Source organism: Lycorma delicatula, chromosome 3, assembly GCF_047948215.1.
Source record: "Lycorma delicatula isolate Av1 chromosome 3, ASM4794821v1, whole genome shotgun sequence".
Lineage (NCBI taxonomy): Eukaryota > Metazoa > Arthropoda > Insecta > Hemiptera > Fulgoridae > Lycorma > Lycorma delicatula.
In genome coordinates, this window is record NC_134457.1 from 98787852 (window position 1) to 98809522 (window position 21671).

Sequence of the window (21671 nt, forward strand, 5' to 3'; positions counted from 1 at the left end):
TAGCATTTGGTGCACCGCTTTCTCTCTATGAGATAGGGCTGCAGTTTTTGATCTTTGAGATCTACACCTCCCATAAACTGATTGTATTCTCTGATGCATGTGGGCTTCTTTATTTCTTTGCCTCTTTTTTCTATGGTTTGCATGGAAGCATTGTGGAATGTAGAAATAAATGACACCTGTTTTTTATCAAGCCATGATAAACCTGACTAAACTAAACTTCAACACCATGACACCATGTGAATGGTAAGCTACAAGTTCACCTTTCTTCAATTTCTCTTGTTTTATTTCTTCTGGCACTTCTCTTCTGTTGAGTCTTAGGGTACCAGCTACATTGACTTGATTTCTTTTCAATATAAGACACAAATCTGGAGAATTATAGTAGTTATCCATCCACAGGGTGTGTCCAACACCAAAGAGAGGCTCTACCAATTTTATCACAATTTGTGTTGTCTTCTGTACTTCAGTACATGCACTATGGCACTATGTCAGTTTGTACTTCTGTTGTGCTGCCAGTGTATATAATAAATATACACAAATATCCTGTTGTTGATTCACACACCTCATAGGATTTAATGCCAAATTTGGCAGCCTTTAGAGGGAGGTAAGTTTTTATTCCAAGTCTTCCTTTCCATAAAGTCAATGACTCATCTAAAGATATATTTTCGTCCATTTTGTACAATGTTTTATATTTGTTATTTAGGTGTGTGATGATTGGGTTGATTTTAAACAATTTCTTGTTTCCTTCATAGGTGTCAAGTTGTGCATTATCAACAAAATGTAAAAATCTATTTATTAGCTCAAATATGTCCTGTGTCATTATCTTATAGAAAATAGGAGTGTCCAGTATAGGATTTTTAGTGAAATATGACTTTATAGTAGGTTTTTGAATAATTCCCATAAGAATTTGCAGTGCAAAATAAGTACAATTTGTCACTGTCTACATTTTTCCAGTCATGAACTCTGGACCGTGGCATCAAATCATTTTGTTTCGAATTTATGAAGTCATTGGCATAGTAATTTGTCTCGTCTGCAATTTTATTCACTAAGTCATGATCGAAAAAAGTTTAAATGCTTGTGAAACACAGTGTACTTGGTTAACTATTTCACGTCTTTCAGTAAAGGGGATTTTTTCTGAGGTGTAAGAATCATCCACTTTTTCCCATCTCCAATCTGTGTCTTTTCTTGTACGCTTCACTTGTATATCAATATCGTCATCACTATTGCCACTACTCTGTTCAGAATCTTATTTATTTTCATTACGATTTTCTGGCACAAAATCTTCATCACTTTCGTCACTATCAAATTCACTACCACTATCAAATATTCTAATGTTACTGTCACACGTCTCATCTAAACATTCAATAATTTGTTCCGATGTAAGATTACACGACGTGCTTGACCCGGCCATTTTCATTTACTCACAGCTGACGCAACTGGCTGAAAGAAGAGCATTCAACTTCGTAGAACAAAATTGTATTTCATCACCGATATGCAATCCTACGCAGTTATAAAAACACAGAGGGGAAGAACGAAGCCTCGTGATAACACAGAGTCAGTTGTTCAAATAAACATTACGAGATGGCAGTGTTATGAAGTTTTGAAGCAAGCACTGCGCGCTGCGAGACTGTCACGTCCACCCACCGATACATACAACTTAACATGTGCGTGACATTCACGTGCTCCCTGCCTGACGGGTTAATTTTTAAAAATATAAACACATGAAATTGTAAATACAGGAAGATATTAAACATAAAAAATACTACAAAATAATTCACGATTCAGAAATCATTATTGAAAACTATTTATATACATGTTTAACATGATTCAGAAAATTAAGGTTTGTTTTAAAAATTGTTAATTGGTATTATTTAAAAATTCATTGATAGAGTAATATAAATAAAGCAATAAGAGTAAAACTCATTCTACCTTTTAAAGGGAGCCTGCAAGAGATGACATTATATTTTAGGTGGGAATATACTTAAGCATAATAGTAAATATTTAATGAGAAGCTTAGAGTTTTATTAAAATGCTTCAAAGAAAACCTTATGTTTTGATTTTGATACAAATAAAATCATTTTGATCATCCAAAATGAATTTGTCTTTTAATAAAACACAGAAATTTTGCTTTATGGGCAACAGAAATACCACATTTATCATAATGGGAACCAGTTCATGTGATCAGCAAGTTGCATGTACCTGAAAAGCACAATGCTACAGTTTTATCTGTATTTAAAGTAAGATAGTTACAATCCTTACATTGAATAATTTTTTGAACTGCTATCATATAATTTTTAATTCCTTTAAAATAATCTTTAGACATTGCATCATCTGTGAAGAGGCTAACAATGAATGATTCAAGATTTTGAGACAGATAATCAACAAAAAAGAAAAGCAAGGGCTGAGGATACTTTCCTATGGATTTCCATATAATACATCTTGAAGTAACAGCTAAATTTTATGTTTACTTTGTTTATCTTTGGTAAGGTATGACTTTTACCAGTTGTAATTATCTTCTGATACCATAGTTACCAAGTCTTTTCATCAGCAAGAAATGAGGAACTAAATCGAATGTTTTACTGAGATCTCTAAAAATTGACAATGGAATTATTTTGTTAACATATGCAACAAAGAATATTTTCCAAAAATTGAGGAATGACCATGACAGTAGAATTTTTCTTTCCTAAAAACATGTTGAATATATAAACATGTTACACTTATTAAGAATTATTAAAAGTGTTTTTCATAGTTTTTTCAAATATTCTGGGAGATATGAACAATAAAGAAACTTGTATATAATTTTTAAAATTAAGTGCAAAACCTTTCTTAAGGAGGGGAGTAACATAGATCTTAAAGAAGTTGGGAAATACTTCTTGTTAAAAGTTATAAATATAAATGTCAATGTAGATACTGATAAATATAATTCAATTACATGAAAAAGTTTTACAAAGTAAAAATAAGTAAATAAAAAATGTATTTTTTATGTTTGTATTTTTTTTCCAGAATACGCTATTTTAAAATTCAGTAATATTTAAAAAAAGGAAGTGATTAACCTATCTTCAAAGATGCATTGTTCTTAAAAAGTAAAAAGAAAATTATTAAAGTAAGAATACCTTCCTTGTATTTTAATTTCTCAATGGATTCATTCGTGTGAATGTTATTTGTATTGTTATTTATTTATTTACGTTGATTTTAATATAATTTACAGTATGGTGATAGTCTGAAAATTATATTTAACAAAACTATTAATTTATAAATAAATTTGAAACTTTTACTTTCCTCTATTGTGTATGTTATAGATCATATTTTTAAATCAGTTACAGTTGTAAATTTGTAAACATTCCTTCTTTATTATTGTTTATTTACTGTTTTGTTTTTAGGATAATGCTGTTGATTTTGATTATCAGAAAAAAAGAAAAGAATTAATACAAGGTATAATTGGTTCTGGACCTCACAGAAAGATTATTCTCAATCCAGATATTTATAAAAATAGTAAATACAGGTAAGAAATATCTCTCACTTTCTTTTAAAACCATAAAGTAATTATATTAGAAATGAATCCTTTGTACAATATATCCAGTCTGCTCATATATTACTGTTTAAGAAGTAGTCTTAATAACTTTTTATCTTTTATCAATGTATTCTTTTATTGTATTTATGGTTCTGAGTTATTTATTCTGTGTGTGTGTGTATAATCTTATCACTAGTTTGAAATTTTAGTACTGCAAGACTTGTATTGCGTAATTAATTTTGTAATCCACACTTGACCATTTTTCAATAAATGATTAGTTAATTATTTTACTCATTAAAATAATGGATGGTATCCTCCAATACAGTTATTACCATAGGGGCTACTCCACAAGATAATATAATAAATGTTTACTTTTATTATTTTACATTATTGTTTGGTTTTATATCTATTAAGCTTACGTTTTAAGAATTTATAATTGTAAATATTTTTATTTTCACTTGTAATCTGTTTATATTTCGTGGAATAAAGATTATTAATATTAATCTGCACTCATTGGTTGATATTACACCCAGGTGATTTGGTATGTTTGAAAATGAAATGGTTAATTGCGACATTTTGACACATTACTACACACATCAGCTCAGAAAGGTAATTGATTTGTGAACAAAATAAAAAGTGATGATTGTATTTTTATAATTATTTTATAATTATTTTGTAATAATTCTAATTTCTGCCTTCAGTGGTAGTAATAATGGTTTAGAAGAATTTTTACAACTGGAAGTAAACAAGAACATAATAATTCTGAAAATAAATAAATTGGAATTGGCATTAGCAAATTCCATCTTATTCAAACAATTATAAATTATAACTTTCTATTATCTTTCATTCGTAGATGATACATGCTGAATATATTTTGTTGGAAGCAAGTATTTAAGAAAAATAATTGTATGTTACGTTTAGCAAAATGTATCATCTTTTAGTTGAATTATAGTAAGTATGGTTACTTTCTTTTACTCATTTGGTCATTTTAATGGGCAAATTTGGCCCATTCTAACAAATTAAGACTAAAAGGCACAGGTTTAGCTGACTCCATTTAAGAATGTTAGTAGGTTCCATTGTTAAATTTTGAATCTGGAAATTTAATATACTTATTGAATGTTATTTTTCCATTACCCGAATTGATTCCAATTGTGTAAATTCTTCATTCTCTTTGCTTACTGGTTTTATAAAAACTATACAGTAGGTTCAAGGATGATAATAGTAAAACTAAAGAAGTATTTTTACTTATATTACTTCTCCAAATGGATTTAAAAAAATCCCTTTCAGCACACCGAAGGCAGAGGTAGATTTCACCGGTGCTAAGTAGGAGATAAAAAGATTTCCACCTTAAAGTTAAGAAAAACTTCAAATTTACTCAATACAGCAATGGTTGCATGTGGAAAAACGTTTCACATATTTATCATATGACAAGCCCTAATCTTCTTACAATTGCAGCAACATTTTGGTCCCCTGGACCAATGGTTGGTGATATCAAAAAACTTTAATTAGATAAGTTTTAGGCCCTTATCTAAAGACTAGTAGGAACTTTTAAAAAATTCAATATTTTACTTAAGAAAGTTATAGCAAAAATATGATTTGTAAATAGATTAATTTAACAATCAACCAGTCTATTCAAAAAACACATTTTAAAATAAGAAATAATCTACATTAATAACTTCATTGCATGTTAATTTGTAAAAAATCTTTTTGGAGACATGCATTATTCACAAATGCTATAACAAGGTACTTAAAAAAAAAATTCATGAACAAATGAATTAAGGCAGAAAAAAATATATTGTTTTATACAAAAATAAATACATCACTACATTTCTCTTATAAAGTAATGAAACTTGTTCATCATTGTTGGAGATCATGGAACGTCCTGTTATATAACAATGAATGACATCAGGATTTTATAGATTGGTCCATTCAAAATATTTTAAACATTTTTGGAATACTCTCAAGACAAAGTTTTAACTATTACAATCATTAATAATACAGTTCAGTTAGCTAGGGTTCATAGTTTTTAATTAAGTTATAAAATTTTTCATGTATTATTAATTTTTTTTTAACCAGATATTCAAATTTTCATTAAATTAAACCTTTCATTTAAATTAAACAAAAAAAATTTTTTCCTATGTGTTTTTTCCACAAATTAGTTTTTTCCAGTAATTGTACTTCTATAATAGTTTTTATATGACAGATTTTTTTTTTAAATACAGATTTTAACTTACTATTATGGGTTCTCATTATTGACAATTATGATTATATTAATGTTTTGATTATTATTAATATTACAGTAATTTTGCATTTAATTGGTTTTTTTAAAGGAAAATTAAAATAGTATTTCTAAATAAATTGTTTGTATTTTTTTCAGTAATGAAGCTCAATCATTTGCAATACCAGTGGCAAGTCTTGAGTTTGCATCATTATGTCTTCGAAATGCATTGCTTCTTTTACCTGTTGGAGAGGCAACATCTCCTTTGTCAACTCCACCATCTCCGCCTCTAGATCCTCGCCAAATAACCCATTTAAAATCAACAGTACTAGCTGCAAGTGCTTATGTGTCTCTTTGTCTTGGAGATCCTGTTATTGCTTTAGAACATGCTAAAGCTTTATTAAATCAACCGAACTTAACTTCTTTAAATAAGTATGTCTTTTTTTTTTCATTTTATTGTTATTAATATTATTTGGGATTTCTTATTATTTTTTATTTTATGTTGAACTGTAATGAAATAATTCGGTCAGTGTTTTTTTACTCCTTTTATTTTTTTTTCTTTATTTAGCAGATCTTTTCTTTATTTCAAATCACAGAATAATCAACCTGATTACAGTGAATTTTATGTCATTCAGTTTCTTTCTGTAAAAGATTATTTGGAACTGAAACACCTTTCTCATAATCTAAACCATTTGTATCTGCATCATTCTATTTCTGTGTGTGATTTTGATTTAGTCTATGTTCAATGTGGGTTCTGTAGAAAGTAATGATATTTATTAAGGAAGTAAGTAATAATATTTATTACTAGTTAAAAGAATTTGGTAATGAGTTGAGTTTAATGAATCTTTATTATGAAAATGAGTTTGTAGAGAATAGTTTAAGACAAATAGTATAGTAGTAATTTATTGATGAGAAAGCGGTGTTTTTGTTAGGACCAGAACCTTTTGTTTAGCAGTTAAAAATATTTCTTGTTAAGTGAATCAGCAGTGGTCTGTTTGAATATCCTTTGAAGTATTTACTTAATAACTTTAACAATATTTTATTTTTTTTTGCTGTTTCAATTTTACTTATAGTTTTTGTTTAATTTACTGTTTATTTGTTTTTGGCCTTTTCTTCTACTTTTTAATGTCCTTCAAAATATTTACTTAATAGCTATAATAGTACTTTCTCTTACTGAGTTGAAGCAGTGTTTGGCAACAAAAAGAGTTACATTTATTGTTGTTTTTTTATTATCTTTCCCAGTCATTCTTACGTCTGTGACACATCTTAAATATCTGAAGTATAAAAGAAGCAGTCTGAGTTGCATTCTCTTAGAATAATAATATTCACTATTTAGCTAGTTGTGGAGAATGTGTCTCTTATGGAGATCACTCACCTGAATTCCGATACACTAAATAAACAAATGTATATATAGCTTGGAAGAGAAGCCGATGGGAAAGTGCATCAGTTTCCTTAAGGAACCTTATCTGGTTTCTGGTTATCTGGTTTCTTGAGAAAGGCTGTTTTTACTTTTTCGAGTGACTTGCAACTTGTGTCAGATCATCTGCAGACATTACACATTATGGCACTTAAAATACATACAGCTGCTTTCAATTAGCTTGATAGTAAATATTAAGCGCATAAGTAATTTTTCATTTAAAAGTTTATAAAGCAGAAATAAAATTTCCCTTTTGGTTATTTTTTTCTTTTGCTTATGAATATTGTCATCCAGTTACACAATTTTTAAATGTTGCAATTTAAAAGCAAGTTAAGTGGAAGTAAAATCATTAAGGACCAGATTAGAGAGATAATATTCAGTATATTTAGTTATTTTAAGGATGAGGAGCAAGTTCTTTCTCTGAATAATGTAAAAAAAAACAGCAACTGCATATGGGGTTAGTATAAGCTCAGTTGGAGGAATTATCACGAATCTAAAACATTATGCTAGTCATCATTTTTCACACCAAATACTAATAGAACAAGGAAAAAAACCAAATCAGTGGTGGATAGATTTGATGCAAATACCGTTAGACGAATTATTAATAACTTTCACACAACTGAAAAGAGAAAACCTACTGTAGATTCTCATTTACAATAAGATTGTTAAACAAATAATTTTTGTTGGAAGTAAAATCTCATTTTGTCATCTCATACAGAATTTGGGTTCCAAATGGAGGAAACTCAATAGATAGATTCTTTTTGAAAAACATGTTATAAGACTGAGAAGAATAAATTTTTTAAAAAGGGTGATACAGTAACAGAAAGATGGTCGGTCGCAATATTTTGTATGTAGATGAGACTTATGTCCGCAGCAATTATACAATCAGTAATGCTTAGACAGATAGAAGTAAAGAAGGCTAGTTTGCACCAATTTTTAAAGGAAATTGTCTAATTATAGTTAATTCTGGCGGAGAAGCCAAGTATTGTTCCGAACTGTTTTTTAAAGTATAAGTCAGGCTTGATGTCAACAGACTATCGTGATGATATGAATTTTTTAATTTTAAAAAGTGTGTTGAAATGTTAATCCCTAACTTGCCAGATGGATCCATTATCATTTTTGACAATGCGCCGTATCACAGTGTGATTACGAACCCCTGTCTCAATTTAAATAACCGTAAAGCTGAAATGCAAAATTGGTTGAGGGAAAATGAAATTCCATTTTCAATGTCAATGTTAAAACCAGAGCTGTATCAGCTTTTACAGATTCTGAAACCTGAAATAATGAAATATAAAATATTAAAATATGAAATATGAAATGAAATATTAAAATTTAATATAAAATATTAAAATATGAAATGAAATATAAAATATTTTTAGATCAGAGGGTCATATGTACTGCAATTACTGCCTTATCATCAACAACTAACCCAATAAAGAAGTATCTACAATGAACCCAATAGAGGAAGTATGGTCAAAGGTTAAACATCATGTAGGAAATCACAATACTGACATGATGCTTGAGACTGTTGAAAAAGTTTTGAAAGAGAAATTTGAAAAATTCCACGGCTTCATAATGGCAATGTTATTGTATTCATGTAAAGGAAATCGAAACAACTTTATGGAAAAATGAATGTTTAGTAAATGTTGCTGTAGACAAATTAATTATTTAGATGATTCAGATTCATTCACAAATGATGAATAAAAAATTTTGAGTGTTTAATTTTTTAATTGCTGTCATGCATTTTTTATAAATGATTTTTACATACTGTTAAAAAAAAGAATCGAGCTAGACTATCTAATGTAATGCTAAATATTGGTTGAGTTTTGTTTTGTTCTTTGCGTATTTATATTTGACACTTTTGTTTAATATGTATTCAAATTCTGTTAATAAAAACTATTCGTTGTTGGTTAGATAGTTTTCTCCTTTTGTATTATAATTACAAATTTAAATATAATTAAAATTCAAAAATAAGTGTTTCTGATCCGTAAAGATATTCCAGTTTAATGATTGTGTTGTAATACTGTAATTTTGCTTGTATAGAGATGTATCTATTATAAATGTTATGGATACAATATGTTGATTCCATTAGTAGTTCGATCTGTTTTTTTGCTTTTGAAATATCATGAGTTAAGATTGCTAAGTTGTCCATAGATGCTAGGCAGTCTATTTTTAGTTTTCCTGTGGCTAATGTGATTGGTTGGTGAATTTTGAGTATCAGCTTTTGTTTATGCCATTCTTGTATCTGTTTCTTGAGGACAAAGCTAAAAAATAATGGTAAAAACGCATCCCCTTGCCTTACTCTGACCTTGCTTATTCTGAAAGTTCCCCCATGAGTTTTACTTTGCATCTTCTATTTGTTAATGTCTGTTTTATAATAGCAAGAGTTTGTTTCAACATGTAAACCTTGTTCCTTTAGTATTTAGAACAATATTCTCAATCAACTGATTGTAGGCTTTTTTCAACAAACATGCAGACTAATTTGTGCTACAAACTCTGATGTCTTATGAGTAGCTTTAAGTCCTAGATATGAACGCCAGGTTGGACCTGGCAGTTCATATCCAGAGCTCTGGTTGTAACTGTGCTCAGTCAAGTGGGATAGAATTTTATTTGTGACTGGTAATAGTGATAACCCTCTATAATTGTTAACAACTGTTCTCTCCTTTTTTGTGCAACTGGGATTAATGCATTTTTCCAGTCCTCTGGGATTTGTTCTGTTTTCCAAATGTCTTGCATAATTTTGGTGATTTCTTTTATGGTTTTGGTCTGGCTGATTTTAGGTATTCTGTTATGATTACATCTTCATTGGAAGCTTTGTGGTTTTTAGTATTTTCATCTGTCCTATGATTTCATTTTCGTCAGGTGGTAGTGAATTTGGATTTGTTTCTTCAGGTTCCTGTGATAGAAATCTTTGTGTTGATTGTGGACAGTTATGAAGTTTTTTTAAATATTTGGTAAGTTCTCTATAGTTTTCTTGGTCTTTTAATGCCAGCTCATCATTTTCTCCTTTTAAACAAAGAGGTCTGTGATTAATATCCTCTAAGTTTAATTTTGAATGTCTTGTGGAAATGTTTTGGTTTGATTTTTTTGAAAGACTTTATCTCTAGTACTTGCTAGAAATTGCTTTTTGGTCTGCCAGATTAGTTTTACTACTTTTCTAATTTTACAGAATGTTATGAATTGTTTATTTTGTTGTTGTTTCAATTGTCATATGCTTGGTGTCATGATATGATCACCTTTTAGCATAACTTGTTTCACCAAGGATGATGAGCTTCGTATTTTTTTTTTAAAGCATTAATTGCTATGTTGTTTCTATCAACTTACTTTTAAGTTCTTGCCAATTTTCTGATTGTATTTTTTCTTGTTCTGTGAGTGATGATTGGATTTTGCTGGTGTCACATTTTGGTATTGGTGGATTCTTTACGATAAATTTCCTGGGTTTCAGTTGTAGTTTAATTCTTGTCAAGTAGTAGCCTATATCTATGTTTGCACTCCTTCTGACTTGAACATTTTTAATTTTCCAGAGATAATTCCACTCGTAATAGTCTACCAGATTGTATAATTTATTTTGAATGGAGGATTAATTAATAATAAATAGATCTTTTTTTACCACTAACCAAGAATTATTCCACCAATATTTCAATACTTAGATTTTGCATCATTATTTTTGTGTTTTTACACAAATCATGAGTGATGAAAAGTGGATAACCTACGACTGACAATTATATTGTGTGAAAAAGATTGTGGTCAAAGTATGGAGAAGCTCCACAGTCTGTAGCAAAGCCCACACTGATGCCCAGCAAGGTTATACTGTGCGTTTGGTGGGATTGGAAGGACATCTTGCAGCACAAACTGGTGCCGTCTGGCAGAATGATTAAGTCAGACCAGTACTGTCGACAGTTAGCGCAATTGCACCTAGTAATTCAAAAGAAATGGTCTGAACTGGTCAAAAGAAAGGGTGTCATATACCACGCTGACAATTCCAGATTGCATACATCTTTATCAACCTGTCAAAGATTGAGAGAATTTGACTGGGAGGTTTTAATGAATCCACTGTATAGTCTGAACATGGAACCATCATACTATCACTTGTTTCAGTCTCTCCAGAACTCTCTGAATGGTGTTAAGTTAGTTTCAGAAGAGACCCGTGAAATCCACGTTTCAAAATTTTTTGACCAGAAACAACACAAGTTCTATAGCAATGGGATTATGGTGTTGCCAGAAAAATGACAGGTTTTGAAAAAATGCATATGCATTTTTGTGAATTTGTGGTCTCATAATGTTATCTTAAATTTTGGCCTCCACAGGCTCAATACATTTTAGACAACCTGTTACATATATTATATACAGGCGTATCATGAAATTCTCCCAGGACTTTCATATCCTATTCTACTCATGAAAATAATGGAAAAAATTGATGTAAACATATGTCCTAAAATGCTTTGTTTGCAAGTTACGGCTAGTGAAAGATTTTGCTTGGATTTCAGCTAACCCGATGAAATGAGATTGTACTGAAATTTTTAGGATGTTAATTAAGGGGCAGAATTTGTGATTTTTCATGATTTTTGGCCTGAAAAATTAAATAAAATAGATCCTAGAACTGTATCTGCAGTAGTTTTTAGAAATTGGGTGAAAATAAATAAATTTGTTTTTTATGTTTCACATAAAATAACTTTGTTATGGGTAATAAACACATAAAAATTTTAAACAAAACTTGTAGAGAATGTAATTCTGAACAAAATGGTCTAAAATAAGGTGAATTAAACAAAGAAAAAATTAGAATTTTATTTAATAACAAAGTAATTGTACCAAACATAAAAAACAGGTTTTTTTTACCACAATTTATTGGTTTACATCCCAGATTTCTCAAAAACTACTGCAAATACAGTTCTGGAACCTATTTTATTCAATTTTTTCAGGTGAAAATTCATAATGAATCACTAATTCTGTTCCTTAATCAATGTCTTAAAAATTTCAGTACAACCTCATTTCACTGTGGTGGCTTAAATCTGAGCGAAATCTTTCACTAGCTGTAACTTACAAAGTATTTTAAAGCATATGTTGATGTTTACATTTCCCATTATTTTCACAAATAGAATAGGTACCTACCAAGAGAATTTTGTGATACATCCTGCATTTTTTTTAATGAATTAATTCACCACAGAAACTTACTAAGAAGCTTGTACATGGGAATTTGAAAATGGTAACTTATAGCATATGAAAAATACTAAATGGTAATTTGTAGCTTGTGAAAAATACTATGCCTTACTAAGATTCCAACCCATGACTTTCAAACGATAGGCCTAGACATTCCCACTCTGTCAGATAGATCGGTTTATTTTTTAAATAATTTTTCTACAAACTATAACAGGCATACTGAAAATTAAAATAAATTTATTTATATTACTTGTTTCAGATTTTTAAAAAAGAATCTTTTGTACTTCAGTTAATCCTTCATCGCCCAGTGACCACAAGTTTATGAATATTGTTGGGGAACAAATAAATCCCACTTTAGTTCAATTGTATAAACACTTTATTCAAAAACATCTTGTATTAACTGAATTGAATTATAACTTAATTAAACTGAATTTTGTATTGTATTGTATTAACTATTTTAACCTTATTATGTATTATGTTCACTATATGAATTCCACATCTGAACTGGCCCATCAGCTGTTCGTGTTATTTCATTAATTGTCCGCAGAGCAGCACTCAACAACACAGCATTCCGCCCACCTTGGAAACATTGACGTTTTCAAAACTTAAATAGTTATAGAAAATTGAAATTGATTATAAAACAAATTTGTGATTAGCCAGTTACAAAAGAAAGTGATACAATAAAATTAACAAAGTAAAAACATAAAAACTTCATATACCTGAAATACAAATATCATTTAAATGTTCAATACAAAATATCATTAAAAGGTCATTCTAAACTGAGGAGAGAACATAACTTGGTTATACTCTGTTTAAGTGTCTGTGTTTTGGTCTGCATTAGTGCTACTCTAACCTTGCCATCTTGCCCCTTGATGGTCTCCACTACACGACCCAACTTCCAAACTAAGGGAGGAACAAATATTATTCCATTACTAATTGTTATGTTGAAATAAAATAATAATCAGCAGACATGAAATTCATGGCTTTTATTTTCAGGTTCTTATAAATATTATTATAAATACTATATAATAAAACAATCATCTCCATTAGTGTATTTTTTCTCTTTGCAGATAGGTCTTCAAGGACCATGTAAATATCATTTCATGTAGTTTCTTTCTTTTTCTTCCAGAGGTTCTTCATTATTTCAGACTATTTAGCTCTTCTTTTTTCAGTCCATCATTTACAGTAATATTGAACTTTTTGAGTTCTTCTTTCATATGTTTAACATAGCCATCTTGACATTTGTAGTTCCAGAGTTTATTGAAAATCTGTTTGTTTAGCTCTGATTAGTTCATCTGGGCCAAATGTCCATAGAATTTTATTTATCGTTTTCTTATTGTTACTTCCAGGCCTTCAATTTTATCATATATCGCTTTTTTGATATACAAGATAAGAAAGTCTTTGACTCTCTTCTGTTCCTCTTGGACCATATATCCTTAAAATTCTTCTTTCTATCTTTAGTAGAATTTTTATTCCAGTTATATTTGTAGCTTCGTGTTATACAAGATGACTGGTTTTACAACTGTACTATAATGCTTTAATTTTTCATTTATAGAAAGATCCTTTTTATTGTAAATGTATATATATATATATATATAGTGTATATAAGTGTACTATAGTGTAAATATAAGAAAAAACGTTAAAAAAATACAGCACAGATCTCTTGGTTATGATACCAGAATGTGTGCTACTGAAGCCACTGTTATGATTGAAAATTTACATTAAGCTACTTAAGCCACTTGAAAATCTTTAAATTGAGCCAAGTTGGAAGCTGCCAATTTGGATTTAAGTCAGGGCCTCCCTGTTATCACCCTTCAAAAAGGTATCAATAAACTACATTGTAAGCTGACTGGCTGCCCTTGTAAGGGCTAGTGTTTTTAAAAACATTTCCTGTTCCAGGCAGGAAGTTCAGATTTTCTTCGTTTTGAACTCTTAAAACTTACATCCTGTTAGATTTAACTAGCAATTACTAGTTGTATTATTGGTAATATTAAATCTAGTAAGGTTATTTTTTAAAAATAATATCAATAAACATTAAACATGTTTATGTTTATATGGCCTGTTTTTATAATATCATGTTGTTTTTATTTAATAACATCAAAGTTGTTAAACTCTGAGTAAATGAAGGTAAAATAAATTTTATAATTTAACTGTTAAACAAATTTTATAATTAAACTGTTAACTTGGTGAATCCAATTTTCAATATGTGTTTTTTTTCTTCAGAATACAGAATATATCATAATATTCTTTTGCAGGCTTCTGGGATATCTGTATGTTGGTGAAGCTCTATTATTGCTTAACAGAGTATCTGAAGCTGTTGATAGTCTAAATCCTGAACAATATTCTGATATAACTGATGGATTAAATAAACCACTCAAACATTGGTATCCTGTCAATACTGACACTGCACGATCTGTGTTACAATACAATTTAGCAGTGGCATTGACTTTACGAGGAGAATTGGATAAAGCAGGACAAATTTTACATCAGGTATCAAATATGAAAACTGTATTGGACATAGTTATAAATTATTTTACATTCCAAAATAATTTTTATTCTCATTATAGTTCACCTAAATTTAATAGTGCTAGATGCAGTTTGGATGGCAATTGCTTATTGTTGGCATTTATTATACGAAAATTACAAATAAGCCAAATTGAAATATTATATTGATATTTACAATTGTTCCTGGTTTTAATGTTATGTGGTTAGATATTCTTATACTTTTATTCTTATACTTGTCCACTACTAATATGAAACAATATAAATGTATTACACCAAGTATTATACTTCATGTAATATTAAGCACGTATATAGTGTTAAAATAGCAGTTATTTTAATGAAAACAGGTTTTATAAATGTTAACCTATTTTTCATTAATTTACTTTTGCCTAAAAACATGTTTGTAATGCCATAAAGAAATAATAAATTTAAATTTTAGTATTAACAGACATTTTCATATTTAATATGTATAGATGGTTGTTTATAATGTTTATGTGGCCTGTTTAAAAGGTTTCCAAACTTGTGTATTATACAAATGAATTGCTGAGATGTACAGGTGAGAAAAAAGTTACGCAACCCAAATGGAAAAAAACATACATGAAAACCAGTATATGAAAAAACTTTATTAAATTTTCAGAAGGAAATAAATATAAAATAATTTCATAACTTATAGTAATTTTGTTACAATCAATATTTGAAATGTCCTTCACTTGCAGCTGTACAGGCATCAATTTATTTCATGTTAGCAGCCACTTTCTTTTTTTTTTCGTTTTAGATATGGGATGTTTCAACTTCAAAGTTCTGTTTGAGTCAGTCAATTGTTCAAGGGTTATTTCTGAACATTTTTTCTTTTAAATAATCCCAAACAAAAAAAACCTATGGCATATTTGCAACTCCTCAAAGAATTAAATTATTCAGTGTATTATTCAAAGAGTTATCAGTGTGCGGGCTATTGCACTGTCTTGCTGCAACCAGAAAATCACTTTCATATTCTTGTAACGGCGCTATGAAGTCAGATTTAATCATGGAGCATTCAGATGTTACTGTTTTCGTAAAAAATATTTGAGTCACTATTCACTTCTAAGAGATTGCATATCATACTCCAGTTTTTCCTAAATGTAATGTAGTTTTGTGGAAAATTTAAGGATTTCTACACTTCAGTATGGTTTGTTTGCAACCATGTCTAGTTACTAAAGAAAATGTTATCCAAGTTCCAAATATATCTGTGAACATAACAAGTAAACCATTTACAATAATTGAGTCTTATTCTATGATCAGGTTCTTGCATGACTTGCATACTTTGTGGCTTAATTTAAAATTTTTTGGTGGCTTTGCGGTCACTCCCATATGACAATACAGTTTACAGGAGCCTTCTTAATGACTTTTGACTTTTATTATTGTTCAAAGGATGTACGGACATGTTTTGTAGATTTATAATTTAAAACTGTTGGCCAGCTGGTCCTTTTTCATTCATCTACATTTACAGTTTCTCTAAAACAAGTAACTGCATGAAATTGATGACTTATTGGGAACACCTGATCAAAGAAAAGCTACAGTAAAGTTTTCCTTGCACTTTAAAAATGTTTGCAATTTATAAATAATTCTCAGCAATAAATGCATGTTGAGATTGTGCAAAACACATGATAATCTTTTTATAACACAGTTACCATTAGCAGCCAAATAGGCAGAGATTATTTTACTGTTATATGTATAATACTGCTACAAGATGAAGCATTATGAACCCATTCATTAGTGCCAAGCTAAAAGTAAACTTCCCACTTCAATGGATTAATAATAAGATAAATAACAAACATAGTATATTTTATATAAAATTTAATAATTAATATGTAAAATTTTTATGTTTTTTACGTAAATGTTTAAGCTAACATGGTTTAATGATTGGCTTAATTGATTTTAGAATTATGTGTAAGGTGACAAAGTTATGATTCTTCTCATTCAAACTATCAATGTCAGCTGATGACAATAATTTGAATAAATTCAGTGAAATTGTTTATTTCAATAAACAGCTGAATATTTGAGAGGTTGGAGAAGATTAGAAGTTTCATTTGTATGGTTAGATATTTTATAGATAAAGTGATAAAATTGGAAGATATTGCAATTCATTGTGTTGCAGCGAACCAATCCCACAGTTGATGGCATCAGCAGGAAGGTAATAATATTGTGTTATTGTTAATATAACCCAGCAATCATATAAAACAGATTATTCATGCCCTGAAAATTAAAAGTATTTTTTTTTTTAAGTATAAAGTATTAACTTATTACTTGTATATGTTGGGAATTAGGAATCAGGGATAGTGCCTACAAATAAAAATTTATTGGCATTGATGCTACTCTTCATGTAATCAATGGATTTTGACATTTTTTCTGTCATAATTTTTTTTACTTTCATTTCAGGTTTGGCAATCAAGATCAAAGACTGAATGCCCTATACAAGTTATTTGTTTAGCAATATATATTGAACTTCTGTTAGGTAATTATGTTAAAATTACTTATAGTATGTAATATTATTTAAAAAATTTGCTTTAGTTTTTTTATTTTTTAAAAATATTTTTTATGTATTGCATATGTTTCAATAAGAATAGGGGTATATTATTGTCATTTCATTTATTTGTATGTAGTGTCAGATTTGGTTTCAATTTTATAAAGTTATTAATTTGATTTTAATTATACAACAAATGTATCTTTATATTAATATTGAGCATGGCATCTCATTAGAAAAGTGGCATCAATCAGAAAAGTTATTGATGTTAAACCAATAACAAAAGTAAAAGTGATTCTCATAATTTATCAGAAATTGACTGCTAATGGTGTTGTAATATAAACATCTTAAATTATGTTTATTCTTCTAGTTGTAATCATTTAGATCTTATTTCTCATTTATCAGTAAACATTTTTAATCAGTTGTTATGAATAAGTTTGTAGTATTATATTACACTGTATCATAAAATAATATCATAATAGTAAAATCCCAGTAAAACTGCATTCCTTACTATGTTATGATTCCATTACAACAGGAACTTGTCAGGGAATTATTGTAGAAATTAAAGGATGTAAAATAAGAATTAAGTGTTAGTAGGTGATGCCACATTTAACCAATTGGTTCTCATAGATCATTAAAAATAAAACAATTGGTATAGTTTTACTAGTTTGTATTGGCATTTATACATACTAGTGCTCAAAGCAGTTAGAATTTACAATTTATATAAGAAATAAATAAACTATATCCTAGGCCCGTATAAGTTAGACACCATTAAATTAAAATCTTAAAGAGTATTAAAAAGCCTTATGAACATTTTGCATAGTGTACAGGTTATTTGAGGTATTTCTGAAACTTTAAAAGAATTTTAATGATTATCATATTTTTTTGTGATGAATTTATGACGATAAATAATTGTGATTAATAAACTTGAAGGCTGTATGTAGGAATATGATTTTTATAGTGCATCAAAAAATGCCAAACTTGATTGCAGTCAGGAGCTCTGGGTAAAAAGTTGAGATTGCTGATTTTCTATTGTCAGCAAGTATTTTATAACCTGATCTTTGTATTCATTTATAATGCTTTAAAATAATTAAAAAAATTTAATCATTAAATAATCTGTCTTGATAAATTTTCTTTATCTGTTAAAAAGGGCATTTGTATTCTTAATTAATTGTAATTTCTTAATTATTCTGTGATTAAGAAATAACGTACTTAATCTTTTAAATGAGTTTTATAATCATTACCAGATTAACACTAAATTTTCATTGGAATGAGATGCTTGAAAATTAATACACCTGTACATCATAAGGACTAACAAACAACACTTTTAAAGAAATCCTAATCTATATGAGTTAGGTGCAATAAGCAGTGTAGATTACCAATTTACTAGTAAAGACAATTATTAAGATATGTATGCACTTCCATGTTACAAAGAAACTATTGGTGATAAAGCAACTTATTGTAGCTCTTTCCTCCTCCTGGATGCTTTACCTATCTCTTGTAAGTTGTTGGGATTTGGCCATGCTATCTTTCTTATCAAATCTCATTGAAAACTTGCTCAGGCAACCGCTATGACAAACCTACACAGCTGAACATATCATCAATAAAGTTATCTTTCTTCAGTAATGTCAAAAAGTCCTCTTCAACAGCATCCTCTCTCTTATCACCTTGTTTCTCACTGAATCTAACGTCATGGTAGTGAGTATAACTTTAGGAGTTTCCCTCTATTTACTTCATTTTTAATATTTACACCATTAGAGCCATTGAATTAGAACCAATTAACTAAGATAGTTTAAATTTACTCAAGTCACATTGTGTGTTAACTTAATGATAAATAACTTCAAAAGAGTTGATTGTAAGTATTATAGCTAACAGTACATTCTTAAAACTAGTATCTTGAAAACAGGGATGTGAATAAGGATAAAATTTCATGATGAAAATTGCCTTTTATTACTATTAGATTGTTAAAAATAATGTTTAGAATAAAGAAAATATTAATTGATGATAATACTTCTGCTACATGAAAATCTATGACACTAATTCTGCTCGATTTTAACCGTTTGATCCATTTATAAAAATTTGCACAGTTAATATATTTTTCACCATAATGTTTTAACAACCGGAAGTAACTTTTGGCCAGTTTTACAACTTCAGAAAAAAATTCTATGACAGCATGCTCTTCTTCCATGGTATAAGTTTCAAGCAGAGCTGACTTTTGAATAAACAAAAGATGTTATAAAAATGGGATTTCTTTTGAACAGCTGACATTTTTTTAATTCAAGGGTGCCAACTTGGTGCTCAACTCAGTCAGTTTCAGTTTATTTTATTTAATAGTTTTCTCGCTGTTGCCATTTGCCTCTTTAATTATTGATCAGTTGGCATGTATTAAACATAAGTACTGTACAGTGTACAGTATCTGTTTTATATATGCAACATTTTTTTTGATGTAATTTTTTTTGTGTACATAAAAGCAGCAACTCAGATCATTGCCCTCAATAAAATTGTACTGGACTTCATGATGAAAAAAATAAGTGAGGATTGGAAATAGATCTGTCAGTTAGCCATAGCCTAGCTTCCTCACTTCATTTGTCATAAATAGTTGGCCTCTATAAAATATTGAATAAAAATTTACTTTTTTTAACAGTTATACATATGTTTTTTTTTTTAATTATCAATGTATAGATGTGATAATAATTAAACCAGTAATTGAAGTCAAACACAAATATCAGAATTTTACTGCATTAAATTTGTATTATATTAAGATTTAATCCTGTTTATGAAATTATAATTAATATTCATATAATTTTATTGTCATTTTTGTTACAGGTCATGCAGATGTTGCACGTAATATTATAAAACAGAATTGTATATCAAGCCAACCTAGATAGTGGTTTATTTTTCCATTATTGTAATATACTAAATGAGATTGTATGAATAGATATTATTCTTTGTATTACTATATAACTTTTTTTAAATTTTGTTTACAATTATGTTTTTTAATTTAATTATTATATAAGGAATATTTGTTTAAAATTGATCTCTATTGCTAATATTTTCATCATTTATCACTGGTTAATATGTATGTCAAGCAGTCAAATCAGTGATTATGAATATTTAAGATATCAATTTTACCAAATTTTTCTAGGGGCTTTTATTTCTCAGAATCTTTTGATTTTGTTGATTATATCAGCTTTAGATAAACAAATTGGCTTACAGTGATTTAAAAGATCCCATTTTTGAATTTATGTAATTTATAGATGTCATCTTCCGACATATAAAACAATATTATCCTATATTGATGTCTTGTAAATATGCCTGGGTTATTTTATGATCTCATGTTTATGGTATCAGTTAGTTTCTTCTTATTGAGCATAAGGTAAAAATCACTATTGTATAATAAATATTTCCTTTATTATGCCTCATAAAGATGTACAAAAATTGATTTGGCATACTTTCAAGAATGTTGTAGCCTGGTTTATAACAATTAGGCAGATTCAAAATATAAGAAAAAGCAATAATTAAATCTTGGTTTCCAGCTAAATTAAATGATTTTGAATATGCTAAATTAGCAGTCATTATAATAATGTTAAATTAATTTGGTCTTAACAAAATGCTTATCTGAATAAGTTTATCATATCTTATATTGGCTGAAAAAATTTTATCCAGTACTATTTAACATTTTGAGCAACTGCACTGTGACTTTGTTGGGGGGGGGGGGTATTTTGTTTTAAGTTTCATGTGATAAGAGTATAAACAGTTGCTTTTTTTATGTACAAAATAACAACTGTGCCTGGTTAAATCATTTACAAAAATTGAATAAAAGTAAAGTAGAGCCTACCATATTTTTAGTAAATATTGTTAGGTGGAACATTATGTGAGACATACACCGATTCAGAAAATTTATCCTTTCACTAGCACAGCACATTTAGAGATTATGTATAGTATGACTGTTAAAATTTAAAGGAAAAAATAAATTGCATAACTAAACCATCCATTGCACATTCATCCTATCCACCTTCTTAGTAGTTGGAACAGTTTTGTTCAGAGATGGCACCATTGGAAATCCAGGATTAGGCTTGTGAAATAGTGAAATAATTCTAATGGGCATTATTTGCAGTTTTCTGAACCATGTGGGGAAGTTATGAACAGATGCTGATAAACAAATAAAACCAGTCAGTCATAATTGGCAGAAACCCAACCAGAATGGTTAGCTTAATTGAGTGGAACTGAATGGTTCTGACAAAAATAATCTAGTCCAGGAATCATAATCATGTATGCTCACCCTTACATAATCATGTAAGCGACCGGAGTCAGAAGCTGAAACAGAGTGGCTGACTTCAATGTTAAAATTTTTTTGTAAATAACTGTT

At 28.9% G+C, this 21671-nt stretch overlaps 1 protein-coding gene across 3 annotated transcripts in view; it reads left to right on the forward strand.

Annotated features, from left to right (window-relative positions):
- The window catches only part of Not10 (CCR4-NOT transcription complex subunit 10), a 52984-nt gene extending 31973 nt beyond the window's left edge, over nucleotides 1-21011 (forward strand). For all 3 annotated transcript variants that reach the window (XM_075360226.1, XM_075360225.1, XM_075360227.1), the window contains exons 10-14: nucleotides 3378-3499; nucleotides 5886-6158; nucleotides 14556-14790; nucleotides 17218-17293; nucleotides 20129-21011. In XM_075360226.1, coding sequence (XP_075216341.1) covers nucleotides 3378-3499; nucleotides 5886-6158; nucleotides 14556-14790; nucleotides 17218-17293; nucleotides 20129-20190 — 768 coding nt within the window. In that variant the 3' untranslated portion in view covers nucleotides 20191-21011. The remainder of the gene's footprint in view (nucleotides 1-3377; nucleotides 3500-5885; nucleotides 6159-14555; nucleotides 14791-17217; nucleotides 17294-20128) is intronic.
- Nucleotides 21012-21671: the final 660 nt, after the last annotated feature.